General features: G+C 39.0%; 3 protein-coding genes and 1 long non-coding RNA gene across 7 annotated transcripts; 2 read left to right on the forward strand and 2 right to left on the reverse strand.

Moving 5' to 3' along the window:
* Positions 1–82: 82 nt before the first annotated feature.
* On the forward strand, positions 83–1,735 carry LOC120204543 (transcription termination factor MTERF6, chloroplastic/mitochondrial-like). The gene is made up of 2 exons (XM_039204598.1): positions 83–207; positions 295–1,735. Exon 2 carries the CDS (start codon positions 413–415, stop codon positions 1,445–1,447), a length of 1,035 nt encoding a protein of 344 aa, XP_039060529.1. The 5' UTR covers positions 83–207; positions 295–412; the 3' UTR covers positions 1,448–1,735.
* A 7,474-nt stretch (positions 1,736–9,209) lies between these two features.
* On the forward strand, positions 9,210–10,055 carry LOC120204552. The gene is made up of 2 exons (XR_005523951.1): positions 9,210–9,651; positions 9,800–10,055. It is a non-coding gene; the product is annotated as an uncharacterized LOC120204552 (long non-coding RNA).
* Positions 10,056–10,732: 677 nt separating this feature from the next.
* Positions 10,733–11,995, reverse strand: LOC120204545 (dehydration-responsive element-binding protein 2E-like). 2 transcript variants are annotated; one of them, XM_039204601.1, is made up of 3 exons: positions 11,473–11,995; positions 11,209–11,439; positions 10,737–11,135 (listed from the first exon to the last, which is right to left on the reverse strand). In XM_039204601.1, the coding sequence occupies exons 1-3, from the start codon at positions 11,965–11,967 to the stop codon at positions 11,100–11,102; spliced, it is 762 nt and encodes a 253-aa protein (XP_039060532.1). In that variant the 5' UTR covers positions 11,968–11,995; the 3' UTR covers positions 10,737–11,099. The 2 variants fall into 2 exon arrangements, with proteins under 2 accessions (XP_039060531.1, XP_039060532.1); XM_039204600.1 differs by having other exon boundaries at positions 10,733–11,135; positions 11,209–11,995.
* A 2,315-nt stretch (positions 11,996–14,310) lies between these two features.
* LOC120204553 (probably inactive leucine-rich repeat receptor-like protein kinase IMK2) lies at positions 14,311–16,919 on the reverse strand. 3 transcript variants are annotated; one of them, XM_039204612.1, is made up of 3 exons: positions 16,560–16,918; positions 15,086–16,502; positions 14,311–14,999 (listed from the first exon to the last, which is right to left on the reverse strand). In XM_039204612.1, the coding sequence occupies exons 1-3, from the start codon at positions 16,869–16,871 to the stop codon at positions 14,380–14,382; spliced, it is 2,349 nt and encodes a 782-aa protein (XP_039060543.1). In that variant the 5' UTR covers positions 16,872–16,918; the 3' UTR covers positions 14,311–14,379. The 3 variants fall into 3 exon arrangements, with proteins under 3 accessions (XP_039060543.1, XP_039060542.1, XP_039060544.1); XM_039204611.1 differs by having other exon boundaries at positions 15,086–16,917; XM_039204613.1 differs by having other exon boundaries at positions 14,608–14,761; positions 15,086–16,919.
* Between the last annotated feature and the right edge of the window lie 634 nt (positions 16,920–17,553).

Below are 17,553 nucleotides of genomic sequence, written 5' to 3' on the forward strand. Positions count from 1 at the left end.
TTCTTGCTAGCGATAAAATCCTTGTTTCAGAATTGGGAAAGTAATGAATTGAAGTTTCTTTTCCTCCTTATTTCCGATATTCTTCTTCTTCTCCGTGTTTTTTTTCTAGTGTTCTAATCGGCGGCACACCAAGAAGCTAGGTTGATTTCTTCTGTTGGAATTCAAGTGTTTCTCTTCGGTATAGAACACAGTTTCTCTCCACAGCAGGTGACTCCATCCTCTAATTCACTATTGTCACCATAATTTCCATTTCCCCATGTTGAGTTTTCTCTCTAAAACAATTCTCCATGGCAGGAGACTCATCAAGATCGAAGCTTTCAAATGCAAAAATCATTTATACATCCTTCAAAACAGCCCATCACTTTCATTCTCAACATCTTTAAATCAACAATCATTTACAGTCTCTTACCTCATGAAAACTTGTGGGTTGTCCCCAGAATCTGCTTTATCAGTCTCCAAACGTGTCAACTTTGAAACCCGAAATCAACCCGACTCTGTCGTCGCCTTCTTAAAGAACCATGGATTCTCGGAAACCCAAATCGCAACCATCATCGGGAAGATGCCATGTATACTTTCATCTAATGTTGAGAAAACCCTTTTGCCCAAAATTACGTTTTTTAACTCTAAAGGCATTTCAAGCTCTGATCTTACCAAACTCTTTGCTAAAAATCCACATATTCTTAGAGTTAGCTTAGAGAAGAAAATTATCCCTTCTTTTAACTTCCTTAGCAATCTATTTCAATCGGATAATGCTGCCTTTGGTGTTCTAAATCTACAGCCCCGTATTTATTTATATGATTTTGATTCTTACATTTTGCCTAATCACAATATTCTGAGGCAAAATGGAGTGCCTGAACTTAACATAGTTAAGGGACTTCGTCGGGTCCCTAAGACATTCTTTGTTGCTCCAGTTGTGTTGAAAGACAATGTTGAGAAAGTAAAGAAATTGGGGTTCAATCCTGCGAAGTTTACTTTTGTTGTTGCTCTCGATGTATTGGGTTCAATAAGCAAATCCACCTGGGAGAGAAAGTTTGATGTTTATAGGAAGTGTGGTTGGTCTGAGAAAGAGATTTTAGAAGCTTTTAAGGGTTATCCCTTGTTAATGGCATTTTCTGAGGATAAAATTAAATCAGTGATGGATTTCCTTGTGAATGCCATGGGGTTCCAGGCTTTACTTATTGCTAAACGTCCCAATTTGCTAGGAATGAGCATGGAGAAGAGAATTGTTCCAAGGGGTTTTTTCCTTAAAGATCTTATGTCGAAGGGTTTACTAGAGAAGAAATTGGGGTTGAAGATGTTTCTGATTTCGGAGGAGTTTTTCCTTGAGAGATTTGTGTATTGTTATGAAGAAGAGAAGGCTTCTGAGCTGCTAAAACTCTATAATGAAAAACTGAACCTTGCTGCAGGGGGAAAGCTTAAGACAGCCAAATCATACAAGATATGTTAGAACTATTTTCTTTATCGATATTCTTTTCTGTCATAGGTAACATGGTTGTTTATTGACAAGAGAGGTTGATTGAACTCGGAGTTTAGATTAGTTGGTTTGTTGGAAGGAATAATTACGGACTCCAGATTGTCTTTACTGTTTGGCGAAGCTGTTGCTTAAGATGTCTGTCAACCATTAATCATAGGTGTTGAAGTTTTCGAAAGAACAATCGAATCTTCCATGTTAGTCTTGCTATATTTTAAGTGCAACAATGAAATGTGCGTTCACTTGAACACCTTATTTTCCTTATGTTTTATGCTATTCTGATGAGCAATATAGACCCCTCTTATATTCTAATCATTTCCTGCTAGTTCATGGTTATTTTTAAGATCTGTCACAACCATTTTCTATGTTTTTTTGTTGGTCTGGTTTATGTGACAGAAAAAAGTGTACAATCCCCCCCCCCAATTTTCTGTGATTTAATTCGGTTATTTCAAAATCATTGGTTGGCTTTGTTCGCGAAAATGGAAAGGTGTGAGAAGCACAGGTAGAATACTCCCCTTCCCACTCTTCAATCACCAATCAAACTCATAAACACAGCCATAATCAGCTGGCTGAATCTGCTCATTAAGTATTTAATGACCTTTGCTCCAACTTTCGACATGACCGAAAACGCGACCGCGACCGTAATTTAAAACCCTGGACATGACAGCTTCACAACTGCAATTTGAAGAGGTAAATTTCCCATTTCATTTAATCGTTTACTCATAAGAGCCATGTTTTGGATTTGCTTATAAGTAGAGTATCTAGAGATAGATTTGAATACAAGATGTAGCTAATTTAAGAGTACTTTATTGGTATGGTATGAATTAGATGTACTGGCATTGCAACTAATACCATGTGAATAATGGAATGTGATTCTTCTGAGTAGTGAAACTGTGGGTTAATGTTTTGACCTTAGATAATGGAACTTTCTGTCAATCTATTTCTCATATTTGCTTATTATATAGGCTTCAAGGTTTTATGATGGTAGCATAGTATATAGATTCAAATATGAGGAGGTGTAGTAATTCAAGAACACTTATTGATGTGATATGAATCCGATGTATTACGATCGCAACTAATACCATGTGAAGCATGGAATGTGATTATTATGAGTAGTGAAACTGTGTTAATGTTTTGGCCTTAGATAATGGAACTTTCTGTCAACTGTCCTCTATTTTTTCCGATGTGTAGGTGGAATGTTTATGAAATGTGGGAGAAGTTGAGAGGGAAGAGGTAAGAACTACTTATATTTGCTAACATTTTTCCATTAACCAAGAGTCAAGAGTTAGAACCCGGAAGCAGAGTAAATTGCTATAACCAAATGAGGCCTATCACTGCATAGGGCTACTAAGGAAATGGTTCCGACTTGCTGACCATGGCATGGTGGATAAAGTGCTTTCCAGTTTGGGTTCAAAGGTATCTGTTATCAATATTACTCAGCTCTCGGAATATCGAAAAGACCTCACCCTTCTATTTATAGAAAAGTTTGGGAGACACTGACCCCCCGCAATTGGCTAACCCTGCAAGCTACTCGGATTGCATACATTGGTGCTTACCTGGTGTGCCTGATGTGTGGAACATATTGATATTCAATTTTCTGTAAAAGTGAGTGAACAATTGAGATTCTTTTAGTGTCTTTGTATATAGCAACGGAGGGGAGGAAAGGGTTTAATTGTGAATTCTTTGCCATTTTGGAAATGGAATGCGAATGACAACTCTTTAAGACTTGGATAGTTGAGTGAAATGATTGCTTATAAGAATTAACGTCTTCCTTGTGTGTGTAAAATTTGAGGACCATAGACTATAGAGGAAACTAGTAATAATGATCAGCCCTAAAAGAAAGAGAAATCATGTTGTACCCCTTCCTAACCATCTCTACAAGGTAGATCTTCGCAACCCATGGCCTTCGGAGAGCCACCTCGAAGGAACATCTCCGGAGGAAGACATCAAGATCTGACACTCCTCGGGAAGCTATAATCTCGACATGATCTACTGAAGCTAAATCTACTGTCAGTTGATCATATCCCCATTTATTCATCCAGGCGTAGTCATAATGACCCTTCTCGTATCACCAGCTTTAAGGGTCACTATAAGTCCTCTTGATCTACACTGAGAGAAAGGATGTAACCCCTTTTCTTCAACTATCTTTATACAAAAAACCATAACACTAGCCAACAACCGCTTTATCATCGGCTACGACTATGTCCAAATTAGAAGAGGTGAACCGCTCATAAACGACACAACTAAATTATTCCCATCAACAAACCCAGAACTAACAGCCAAAAAGATTTGGCAAAAGCATGTTGGATCTGCTTCATTTCATATATCAACAACTTATAGGATATATGAACTGCAAAACTACACCGTTAGCACTGACTGGAAATATAAACAGTAATTAAGAAGAACAAATTCTTAAACCGTGTCGTGGTAAGAACCAATGCCTTAGAAACGAATTCGCCCCGATGTGTGTAATCGCTGCAGTAGGCGGACTGTCCCCCGAGGTTAACACGGTCGCTCCGAATTTCGTACACCCGAAACCGGAGTGGACTGCTGGTGGTATTGTACTTCTGATCGGAAAGCACTCAGAGAGAACTCACAGAGAGAACTTTAGAAAACACTTTGTAAGTGAATTGTGAATGTTTTTGAATGAGTTGAGAAGCTGAATATAACTCTCTATTTATAGGCTAGAAATAGGGTTAAAATCGTCTATAAAATTTCAGGATTAAATCTCTTATTTGTAACAGCTGAAACGTCTAGATGAACCTGACTCAGAAATAGTCCAGGTTCATTGTATCATTATTCAGTTGTTATAACTCCCGAAATTATATCATGTAACCCCTGGAATTAAATCAAATAACTCCTGATATTAACAGCTTGTTTCCTCTGTACAAAGCTGTAAATCAGTCCAGGTACATCTTAACGTTTCTGATTTAATTTAGGAATAAACTGTTTAATTTCTGATAACAAATAATTCAGCTGTTATTATTTGAAATTCAAACAGTCCTCAGCAGCCTATAAATATCAGTTGATATCTTTCACAATTTCCATTTGTTTCTTTCAAAGAGAAATTCCTCAAGAATTTTCTCTAAAAAGATAGTATCCGCGCGGGATACCACGACCACAACCTCGACCACGACCACGACCACGAGCCGAGCCGAGCCGAGCCGAGCCGAGACGGACGGACGGCGGCGACGGTGCGCGAGAGCCCCCTTGTTCTCTATCACTCAACAAGGAAGTGGAATGTCAAGCCTTAAATACCATTCCCAATAGTGTTTCCAACACTATGTGGGATTGAGCATTACCAACATTCCCCCACTAATGCGAAAGAAATCTTCTGAAACTCGAAAACAAGCTTTCCAGAAGAGCAATAGCGAGATTAGTTGCTTAAGCACTAGTGAACATATCTGGAACTAGTACATAGTGATGATGAGCAATCCTTCTCTTAGATAAGTGAAACTAGTCTGGAACTTTCTAAGATCAGGGTAAACTCATAACACACAACTAACCTCTTCATCCACCTGAGTCCTCGATGTGTAAGATATATATACAAAAGTATATATTGGCCATCTTACCTCAGGATTCTAGTAAGTGTGCTAGAAAAATGGCCTAACATTTTTCATAGAAGGCGGCTAACCCTTCTCACTTACATAGGTTATTTCATCAAGTTTATCTCCACATAAACCACCCTTTAAAAAGGGATATGAAATAACTAAGAGCTTTTATAATAGCTCAACCTCACAAAGGGTATGGTGACTTTTTTCAAGTTCATTATAAATGAACCACCTAAACTCTGGGCTAAGAAGTCATTAAGAATAAATATTCAACCTCATTTATCGGTAAATTCAATAAGTCCTTCTCACTAGAACCATCTAAATACTTGGATTTGAATTTATTAAGAGTTTAACAAACTCAACCTTTTTATCGGTAAGTTCATCATTTCCTACCCACTCACTCTGGGTTATGAACTTATTAAGAATAGATATTCAGCCAAAATCGGTAAATTCATCAAGTCTTTCTCACTAAGACCACCCAAAGCCTGGGCTATGAATTTATTAAGAGCAATTAAGCTCATCCTGGGCATGCACATTATTCATCATAGGGATAGGCAGTAGGAATGTGCACTATGAGTCTTTCTATGGTTTCGTTTGACCACATAGAACTTAGATAACTAAGTTGGGTATCCACCATGAATTCCTCAACCAATGGGCTTTAGACCCATCCTTCTCGACGAATCTAGGACCAGCTTCCGACTTAACCCTTTGGTAAGTGGATCTGCTAGGTTCCTTTCCGACTTCACATACTCTAAAGAGAGCACTCCATTCTTTATCAAGTGTCTAACTGATTCATGTCTTATGCGAATATGTCTTTTCTTACCATTGTAAGCTTGGTTCTTAGCCACACATATCGCAGCTTGTGAATCACACAACAATGAAACTGGAGGAGTCGGTCTTCCCCACAACGGAATATCTGCTAACAAGTTTCTGAGCCACTCGGCTTCTTGCCCAGCTAGGTCAAGAGCTATAAACTGACTCCATGGTAGAACGAGCAATACAAGTCTGCTTTGATGATTTCCACGAGATTGCTGCTCCACCCAAAGTAAAAACATACTCGCTCGTAGATCTTACCTCATCATTATCAGAAACCCAGTTGGCATCACAATATCCTTCCAGTACCGCAGGAAAGCCAACAAACTCAAGTTTCCAATCCACAGTACCCTTAAGATACTTCAGTAAGCGTTTAAGTGCAATCCAGTGCTCACCACTCGGATTATGAGTATATCTACTTAGTCTACTCACAGCATAAGCAATATCAGGCCGAGTATAGTTCATTAAGAACATTAAGCTTCCGATTAATTTAGCATATTCAGTTTGGGAAACACTACTTCCTTTATTCTTAACTAGATGTATGCTAGGGTCATAAGGAGTTCGAACAGGGACGACATCAAAACTGTCAAATTTCTTTAGCACTTTCTCTATATAATGTGCTTGACATAAAGAAAATCCCTTCTCAGTTTTGGTAACTTTGACTCCTAAGATTACATCTACTTCTCCCAAATCTGTCATCTCAAACTTAGTAGACAAGAAATTTTTAACTTTGTTAATGGACTCAATGTTAGAACTGAAAATCAACATGTCATCAACATAAAGGCTTATGATAACACATTCAGTTTCAAACATCTTCGAATACACACAAGCATCCGAACCATTCACAACAAAACCAAAACTAAGAATAGTTTTATGAAATTTCTCATACCACTGTTTAGGAGCCTGCTTAAGTCCATAGAGTGACTTTTTGAGTCTACAGACTTTGCCTTCCATACCAGGTGCCTCAAAACCTAGTGGCTGCTCCATGTAAATCTCCTCATCTAGATCCCCATTCAAGAAAGCAGTCTTAACATCCATTTGATGTACCTGCAACTTATGAATAGAGGCTAGTGCAAATAATGCATGAATCGTTGAGATTTTTGTAACGGGAGAGTATGTATCAAAGTAGTCTAAACCAAACCTTTGAGTGAACCCTTTGACGACTAACCTTGCCTTGTATCGCTGAATCGAACCATCTGGCCTTAGTTTCTTCTACAACATGCATCTGTGGCTTGTTGTCATTCTGGCGGTCTGAGCGGTGTTGGCATTGGTAAGCTTTGCGGCCGGGTAAACCGCAAACATAACACTTGAACGTCTTTCCTTCCGGTTTGGCCTTTCCTGACTTCTTGAAGTTGGTAGCCTTCTGTGGTTGTCTTCTTGTCTTGATTCCGACGTTTCATGATCTTAAATTTAGACTCAACCAAGTTAGCTCTAAAAGATAAATTACTCATAGAATTAGTAAGCTTATCTTTTAAACGGTTGGCTTCTTCAATCTTCATATGGCCCACAAGTTCATGTCTCTCTTCTTATGCTTAAGAGAGTTGCGGTAGTCAGACCAGGACTTGGGCAGCTTCTCAATGAGTACATTGGCTTGCAGCACCTCACACATTTGCATCCCTTCAGCGATGATGTCAGCGACTAAGTTCTCATGGTCATGGACTTGATCCATTATTGGCTTGTCGTCTGTCATCTGGAATTCGAGCCATTCGCCGAAAACGTACTTCTTGATCCCCGCATCATCCGCACCATACTTCTTGTCGAGAGTGTCCCATATTGACTTGGCACTCCTTTCTGTAAGGAACATATCAAATAGTTTATTTGACATGTGGCTGAGCAGATGTCCTCGCACCGTCTTGTTGTCCTTCTCGTATTTCTCGTAGGTAGCGAGAGCGGCGGCGGCAGTTGCTAAGGCATCATCATTGAGGACCGCATCCGCATCATTACCGGCAGCTGGGGTTGACGGCATGGTAGGTGGTGGCTTGAGCAACACGTAGTCAAGATCAAGTTGCTCGAAGAATATCAGAATTCTTTGGGACCACCTTCTATAGTTCTTTCCATCAAGTGCATCGAGCTTGGAAAGATCGGGAATGAGTTTGCTCAAAAGTGTCGACATGATTGCAGTTTATGGAATTCGTTTCTAAATTATTGGATGTATGAACTGCAAAACTACACCGTTAGCACTGACTGGAAATATAAACAGTAATTAAGAAGAACAAATTCTTAAATCGTGTCGTGGTAAGAACCACTGCCTTAGAAACGAATTCGCCCCGATGTGTGTAATCGCTGCAGTAGGTGGACTGTCCCCCGAGGTTAACACGGTCGCTCCGAATTCCGTACACCCGAAACCAGAGTGGACTGTTGGTGGTATTGTACTTCTGATCGGAAAGCACTCAGAAATCGTCTATAAAATTTCAGGATTAAATCTCTTATTTGTAACAGCTGAAACGTCTAGATGAACCTGACTCAGAAATAGTCCAGGTTCATTGTATCATTATTCAGCTGTTTTAACTCCCGAAATTATATCATGTAACCCCTGGAATTAAATCAAATAACTCCTGATATTAACAGCTTGTTTCCTCTGTACAAAGATGTAAATCAGTCCAGGTACATCTTAACGTTTCTGATTTAATTTAGGGATAAACTGTTTAATTTCTGATAACAAATAATTCAGCTGTTATTATTTGAAATTCAAACAGTCCTCAGCAGCCTATAAATATCAGTTGATATCTTTCACATTTTCCATTTGTTTCTTTCAAAGAGAAATTCCTCAAGAATTTTCTCTAAAAAGATAGTATCCGCGCGGACGTGTCGAAGACACGTATTATCACGACCACGACCACGACCACGACCACGACCACGAGCCGAGCCGAGCCGAGCCGAGCCGAGCCGAGCCGAGCCGAGCCGAGCCGAGCCGAGCCGAGCCGAGCCGAGCCGAGACGAGACGAGACGAGACGAGACGAGACGAGACGAGACGAGACGAGACGGACGGCGGCGGCGGTGCGCGAGAGCCCCCCTTGTTCTCTATCACTCAACAAGGAAGTGGAATGTCAAGCCTTAAATACCATTCCCAATAGTGTTTCCAACACTATGTGGGATTGAGCATTACCAACACAACTTACCGAAATTTGATATTGTGTCCTGCAAACATCAAGCTTTTAGGTAATAGTCTCTTTAGTGATAAAATTGGCAAGTGGAGTACACAGATGCCCACACCATAATATTGCATTACAATCACAAATATTTTTCTCTATTATCATAAATAGTATTTATAATTATGGACTGAAAAACAAAAACAATATCAATATATATATATATATATATAAAGGAAATTATTGCAAAAATAGGGTCCATTTATTCGTGAGAGGCAAAGAATCATGGTTTACAATTTCCACTAGGTAGCATAAAAAGAATAGATAGGAACAAAAACAAGAATACATATTTACATTATCAAATCCATGAAGATTTAAGTCGGTCAAGCTCCAGGAAGAGCTGTTCTCGCAAGTGCTCTCCTCAGCCTCCATAAATACATACGAGCTTCTCTTCTTTCAACTCCCACACCAACATTCTCAGAGGATTTTCCTTCTCTTTTTCAGTTGGTTTATTTAGCAAACCTGCTTAGTGGTGTTCGTTTTGTTTCAGAAATTTAAGTATAGAAGAATCTGTTAAGCTCAGGAGGGATAGCGCCGCACATGATCTTCAAGTTTTTCTAATATGTAAATCTGATCCTCGCTAGTGCTATCCATCCTGAGTTCCATGGGTTCTTCTTGCTCTCACGTTGCTTGCTCCGTCGAATCGAACAACAAAAATCTCATGCAAGTACGTGGTGCTGCATTTTCCTCTGTTCTAAAAGGCTCTACCAATCTTTAGGAGGAAAAAATACCAAGTTTTTGTTGCTTTCCATGCTTAAACATGTATGCAACATCCATAAAACTGATTTCTCTTTTCAATCTCATTTGATTTCCAGGTGATCAGATCATTCAAGCAAAAGTGAAGACGTCAGCAGCAGCATAGGGCGCCCAGGTCAAGTAAAATGTTTCCAAGTCCAGAAGATATATTATTATTGTTATCATTCTTCTTTTTGTTTCCATTTTGCAGCATGTGCATCAATAGTTGTAAGCAATCATATATGGTTATGCCTCTGTTACGATGGTCCGTGTTTGTTGTTTGTATCTGGAATTGAGCAAAGTATCAAAGGGTATAGGGCCTAAGTTTGTCTCGGATTTCTTGTAAAGGCTGAACCTATAACTTAGCAGTGGCAGTGGTACCTTGCTAGTTATTTTTGGCTAATTGCTTCTCCACATTAGTAAATACTATACGTTTGGCAAAAACTAAATGACAAGATTTGGATAGAAAGTTGATAGAAATAAGTGGGTTATGTCGGTCGGTTGTTAATAGTTTATCTTTTTTTGATTTGGAAGAAGAATTGCAATTCATGATTGAACATTCACTTAACGAATTTACATTTTCTGTCTCCATGAGGAGGTAAATTAACAGGACCAAGTGAATATGATTAGTTGATATTATATTTAATTCTTATATGTCACGTAGACATGATAAAGATCGTAATTTCCCAAGGTGTAAAGCTCCAGAGATCTATGTTCGAAGATGATCATTTTAAGTTTTCCATAGGTTATGAGATGCAAAAGAAACTGGAGTTTTGGAGATGTTTCTGAGACTTTCGGAGATCCTAAGGAACAGAAAAAGTATAAATTTACAATTCTTACAACAATCGGATCCAAAACTGGATTCAAGAATGACTTATGAGTAAGAAAATAAAGGGAAAAAGTTACACTGCTAGTGTCGAAAATAGACGGATATACTCGAGGTTTCGAAAATCAATATAATGATAAAGCGATGTTTTTAGGGGGGGAAATGGAGTAGTCAAAACTATAAACCAGTGAATTTCATGGCTTCTAGGAAGCCCAAATTAGCCTCGGGTGTCAAAAAGTCCATAGTGTAATCTAAACCAAAGCCTATCTCATCATCATGGTTGAAGGGCAAGTCATTCCCATGTCTTTGAATGTAGCTCGAAGAAGAAGAATCAACTCGATCAGAATTATAATATTTTTCTTCCTTAATTAAGGCAAAAGGCTTCGCATCGGCTAACAAACCATCCATACACTCTGATTTGTTCTTGAAGTCGTTAAAGCTATCACCAACAGATGGAGTATTAAGTTGTTGCTGGCAGCTCAAATCTGGGGGCTCATCATAAAAGTTACCCAAACTGTTGTAGTTATAAAAATCATCAACCTCCACTTCTGCTTTCATTTCACTTGAAGGCTTACAATAGATATCTGAATCTGTATGCTCAGTTTTCAAGTTATCATCTTCACCGAAGAAACAATTATAACCGGCATCGGACTCGATGCTTACCGGCATATATGCTTTAACATCCTTCCAAGGCTCCAACTCAGAAATCGAAATGCCCGAATCTTGGTCTTCATTATATAGGTAATTACATCTAGAATTGGAGCCATTTGGTGTCGAATTACCTTCTAGGAATATCTTTGATTCTTCAACAGGTTGTACTGCAGGGGACTCATAAGTAGTACTTGATTCCTTTTTGGCTCTGTCATCATTGAAATCGGATGTCGAACTAGACTCGATTGAACATATCTCGATGGTGGATAAAGCAGACGCTTTGTTGCTGGAGTTATCAACCGATCCCTTGGAATGGTGATGGGGAAAATTGAGGCGAGCGTAAGGACCATACATAGCCTTTGCTGCCTCATCATAAGCAAGAGCTGCATCAATGGCATTAGAGAAAGTTCCTAGCCAGAGCCTGTTGTTACCTTTACTCACAAGATGATGACCACCGTTGATGGGTTGTCGGATTTCAGCCACCCACTTCCCCCATATCCTTTGCCTTACACCTCTATACTTGCATCCAGAATTCTCAGGCCCTCCTTTCCCTCTCATACACCCTTTTTTGGAACCTTTGGCAGGAACCTCAGAAACCCTTTGGAGGCCATTATCTTCTTCACTGAACCGAACTTGGCTGTTGTTGTTGTACCTTCTCCACTTCTCAATGGTGTCCTCTACTGATTCACGTCCATTCCTTCTTGCTCTTGGCTTCTTATTCCTACCTCTAGAACTATCCTCCATATCAGAAGAAGTGCGCTTTACTTTCATTGAGAACCTCAATAACAAAGTGAACAAACAGAGGAAATCACAAGTATGTGTGTGTGTGTGTGTGTATATATATAACTTTGGGTTTGGAAAGAGCATGAGAAATGGAGATGTTGACGTTGTAATCTATTTTTGGTAAGGGGTTAGTTGGGGTTTCTTGGGAAGGAAGGAAAAAAGCATCAGTAAGCAGCATCGGAAACATTTTTTTGTCTTTTTGGTATTCCCAAAATGGATAAAGAGGGAGACGTGGCATGTTCTATACGGGATTAAATGTAGGGAATATAAGTCGTGGCTGAAACCTATACAACGTAGTTGAGTTCCCACCCCATCATTATCTTTGCCGTGGAAGACTTGTCTTTGATTATCATTTTTCAGCGTGGACATTGCGGCGGCTGCTTTTCTATGTTATGTTGTATTTATTTACGCGTAATATATATAAATAATGTTTTATTACATTATATTATTTTATTGTATTCTTTAATTATTAAAAATTATAAAATAATATTTTGAATATAAAATATTATTTTATTGAATCTCTTGATTATTAAAAATTACAAAATTATTATTTGATTATTCATATGTTCTCAATTCGTCTTTTTCTGTTAAAAATTATCTTCGATGTGAATTGGATGCTAATCACTTAAATGAGATATAATAAAATTATATTTTAATGATGTTGGTATCGTCATTACTTTTAAACACTAGTTTGATGATATAATGTAATGAAGAGTAAATTCAAAAAATACAAATAAAACGATTTTTAGATCAGATTTTAGTCAATAGATTAATATTCAGTTGAGACAATCATCAAATTTTTAATAAAAAAAATTTAAAAACATGAATAATCAAGTGACTATTTTATAATTTTTAATATTCAGAAGACTTAATAAATTAATATCTTATAATCAAAAGATTATTTTATAAATTTTAATAATTATGGTAATCAATAAAATAACACATAAATATCATTTGACTTATCCTTGTTTTTTATAATATTACACACAATATTACGTCTGTAGTTTCGCTTTGATCTTGTTGGCGTTGGTGCAGTGCAAACTTTTCCTTTCCTGAAAGGTGGGCTGTTGTGTCTTGGCTTGTCATGTCAAAGATATATCATCACATAACGTCATTGTCCATGAAATCCTCACTATTGATATCCTTCATCTTTATCCTCTTTATACCGGATTGAGGGAGTGCGGATTAATTAGAAAATTAAGTATATAAACTTTCAAAAGATTAGAAATTAGATCAGAAAATATTTAAATTATGAGAAGATTTAAAATTTCCAAGAGTCAAATTATGACATCTTTTCAGTCCATCCAGATTGGATGTACAGTAAGGTCTTTCTTTTGACCCTCACAATTTTGCTTATCCATTGAGGGGAAATGAGGATCTCATTACTGTGACAGAGATAGAGAATCTAGAATGGATGTGAATACACAAGCCTCATGTCATGCAGCTCTACATTATTCTCAAAACCACACCTCTTATCATCTTCAGCAAGTTCTGGTGTTTTACACCTACATATTGAGAATCTTCATCATATGCCCTTCTTATAGTACCTTTCTTCCATAGTAATTCCCGAGACGAACATGAGAGGAAGGCGTTAATAAGTATGTATAAGTCATCAACAAGTAATAAAGATGCTGCTCGATTTAGAACAATATATCATGAAAAGCACAAGGGAAGAGCAATGGGCAATAATAAGCTCACCTGTTCAAGAACCTTAGCAGTGCTGGCGTCCCTGGCCAAGCTTTCGATTTTCGAAAGCATTTTCTCACATAAAACCATCATCTCCAATTGATCCTTTGTTGTTCGTTACATTCGAATTAAATTTTCCTCATTTCTACATTGCTTCGATGATTGCAATTGGAACGCACGGTATTGTTTGGTTTCGATTAATTGGTCTTATGGAGGAGGAAAATTGAAGGAGCAAAAAGGGAATTGATTCTGGCGTTTTGGACCGGAGACACAGATTGGATACGCAGGGTTCTCGCATGGAGAGGCGGAGAGGGGTTTTCCGGTGGAAGAAGAACTAGCCGATGAGGGTTTCTGGTTAAGGTTAGTGAGAGTGAGGCGGGACGTGTCAACTCGGCCGAGTCGTAGGAACAGAGGACAGGGCCTTGGTGTGTTTAGGCTTTTGATATACAATCATCTGTAATGTATAATTAAGTCTAACATCATCATGTACAAGTAAACCTGGCCACTTGTTCTGAATATGGAAATAAACATCATTTTAATAATAACTATTTTCCTTTTAACATTTACAAAAGCCACACATAACAGACGACAAATTGTAATTAAGAATAAAAGAATATGTTTAATAAAAGAATATGTTTCACTAAGTAATACAATTCCATGTTTAAATTATGTATCTGCACCCCAAAATACTGTAAAATGAACAAGGAAACTCTATTAATTTGTTTCTGCAACTTTAGCACCATCATCGCCTTGACCACCACCAGCAGCGGCCACCTCGGGCTTAATCTCCTCCAATTGCTGCAGAACCTGTTGAGCTTCGGGACGTGCTGCAGGCGAGGGATCAACACAATGAAGAGCCAGTTTCAATGTGTTAAGCAACTCATCATTTATGGTTGGTGTATCTCTCATCAGCTCCAAATCAAAGACTTCATTAGTCCATTCCTCTTTTACTATTGATGCCACCCACTGCGGCAAGTCCATTCCATTCATCGGCTCACCCGGGGATTTCCCCGTGAGAAGCTCCAGTATGATCACCCCGAGACTGTACACGTCGGTCTTTGTGCTGGCATTCTTTAGCTTCGAGAGCTCCGGTGCTCTGTAGCCGAGTGTTCCTGCTGTGGCGATCACGTTTGTGCTGGCAGCAGCTGTCATTAGCCTTGAAAGTCCGAAATCTGCAATGTGGGCGTTGTTTTGCTCGTCGAGTAGTATGTTGCTTGATGTGAGGTTTCCATGGATCATATTCTCTTGTGTATGTAGGTGGTTCAATCCTCTTGTAACCCCAATTGCTATTTTCATCCTCGTCGGCCAATCGATGACGATTTCAGGCCCTCGAGCTGCCGAAGAAATTCGACATTGTTAGTCATGGCAAAAGACGTGTGTAGTGAACATAATAATTTTCAAGGTAGTTGAATCTACTTACCATGGAGAAAAGATGCAAGACTCCCTTTAGGCATGTAATCAAATACAAGAAGCTTCTCTCCCTTGGGTCCCAAGTAATAAGCCCTAAGAGCAAGGAGATTCGGATGTCGGATCTTTCCGAGCGCCGCTGCCTCCGTCTCGAACTCCCGCAGTCCCTTTGTAGTCTTCTCCCTCAATCTCTTCACAGAAACTTCATTTCCATCTTCTAAAGTTGCCTTATACGCCGTACCGTAAGTGCTCTTCCCCATAATCTCAGCCGTGGCACACAATAGATCATCAGCTGTAAACACAAACGGACCATCAAAGTGGACTATTTTCCCACCCATTTCACCACCTGCTTCGACCTCTGTGCCGGCCGCCGGAACCCCCTTCTCAGTTTTCCCCATGACGGCCCCCATATTACCACTCTTTTGCTTCAAACTAGCCTTTTTCTTCAATAAGCAGCAGAGTAAGATTAAGCATAATATCAATAGAATTGCTAGAAGACCACCGACTGCTATGAGGATGAAGTCCTTGATACTAAGTTTCCTGTGATGACGATGATGCTTAGGTACCTCTGCCGGTGCCGGCGAAAGCGTTGATGGGGCCGGAGAAGGACACATGGTCGATGTGCTATAGCCACATAGCTCAAGATTACCCACAAAAGAGCTTGAATTGAATTTTTTAGCTAGGAGAGAAGGGACAGCACCAGATAGATTGTTGTCAGAAACACTGAAATCACTAAGATTGGTTAATCCGGCAAGCGAATCCGGTATTTCACCGGAAAACTTATTCCGGGATAAATCCAATTGGTTAATGCCAGACATGTTGCCAATACTTGACGGGATCTTGCCGCTTAATCTATTATCTCCGAGGTTCAAAGAAACAAGAGAGGATAGATTGGAAAAGCTAAAAGGAAAGCTCCCATTGATGGAATTGTTTGATAAATCTAGTAACTGGAGCTTTGACAGTGTCCCTATTTGATCAGGAATGGTCCCTGAAATCTGGTTATGGCTCAAAGAAACCTGTTGTAATAAACTCAACTTACTCAAAGAAACTGGGATTGTTCCAGTAAGGAAATTATAATCAAGTGACAAGACCTGAAGTTGGTAAGGTTTGGTTCCTGTTCCAACCCAAGTATCAGGGACAGAACCAGAAAGATTGTTGTGTTGCAAAGCAAGAATGGTGAGTGAAGGCAAACGAGTCAAACCAACTGGGATGGAACCCAACAAAGAATTATAGCTCAAATTAAGCCTAAACAACCTACTTGAGTTCACAAGGCTCGGAGGAATATTACCAGTGAGTGAGTTGTTGCTAAGATCAAGAGTTTGAAGAGAGTGACAGTTACCGATCGTCGGAGGGATCGAACCGGAAAAACGGTTGTTGAAGAGATAGACCCCTCGGAGATAAGGCAGAAACCCGATGGACCGAGGGAGTGGACCTCCGAGAACATTATCATGGAGGCTAAGCTTTTTAAGAGCTTTAAGCTGACCGATTTTTTCTGAAATGCGACCGCCTAGGCCACGCCATGGAAGCTGGATAGAGATGACTTGTCCATTAACGCACTTGATTCCTGCCCAAGCACCGGAGCAAGCTCCATGTCCGGTGTCATTCCAGGTGCGTAGGAAGCCTTTGGAGTCGACGAGTTCGTGCTGGAAAGCTCGAAGAGCTCGATAGTCAGCTGGGGTAACAGTGACACCATCTGAGGCTGAAAGGGATGAAAAGGGTAGCAGAAAGAGAAACAAGTAGGCCAAGAGAAAGGAAGTATTTGCATGGAAGAGATGAGAAGAAGAAGAAGTTATTTCCATGAAAAATGTTCCCTTTTCCGTTGCAGAACAGAGAGAGAGAGAGTAGAAGAAGAAGCAGAGGGAGGAAGAAGGTCGAGAAATAAGAGAGAAAGAAAAAGGGGAAATGGCTTTAATAGTTGTGGTATTGGAGGGAGGACAAACAAAGTAGGGATGGGGTCTTCTTCCGATTAAAAAAAATGAAATAACGGCTAGTCTTAGATATAAAACCGTTGGGGATTGGGAAGTAAACATGTCTTTGTTTTCAACTGAAAGTAAAAAAGACAACGTTCCTGATGTAGTGGCTAAACGGCTATATTTCATGGCTTGGAGTTGGGACCACCCCCATCAATGCAGAGATTATTATCAATCCTTTTGACTGAACAAAATTTCCACAAATATTTATTACATTTTATGTACATTTGTAAAAAATAATATTTTCTATTTACAAATTACAAAATATCAGATATTTATATTCTTATTATAACGGATCTAAAAATATTTTTGAGATCGTACACACATATATTAATAATACAAAATTTTTGTATGTGAGGTGGATACAACCGATAAAATGACTAATTAACCAAAAGAAATTTAATTTTAATGATGAACACTTACATATTCTAAATATCATATGTATCTGATCTCAATTGTTATAAAATTAAATAAACTCGACCCAATAATTTATAATAGTTTAATTTCCAAA

This window comes from Hibiscus syriacus, unplaced genomic scaffold (genome assembly GCF_006381635.1).
Source record: "Hibiscus syriacus cultivar Baekdansim isolate YM2019G1 unplaced genomic scaffold, ASM638163v2 tig00011079_pilon, whole genome shotgun sequence".
NCBI lineage: Eukaryota > Viridiplantae > Streptophyta > Magnoliopsida > Malvales > Malvaceae > Hibiscus > Hibiscus syriacus.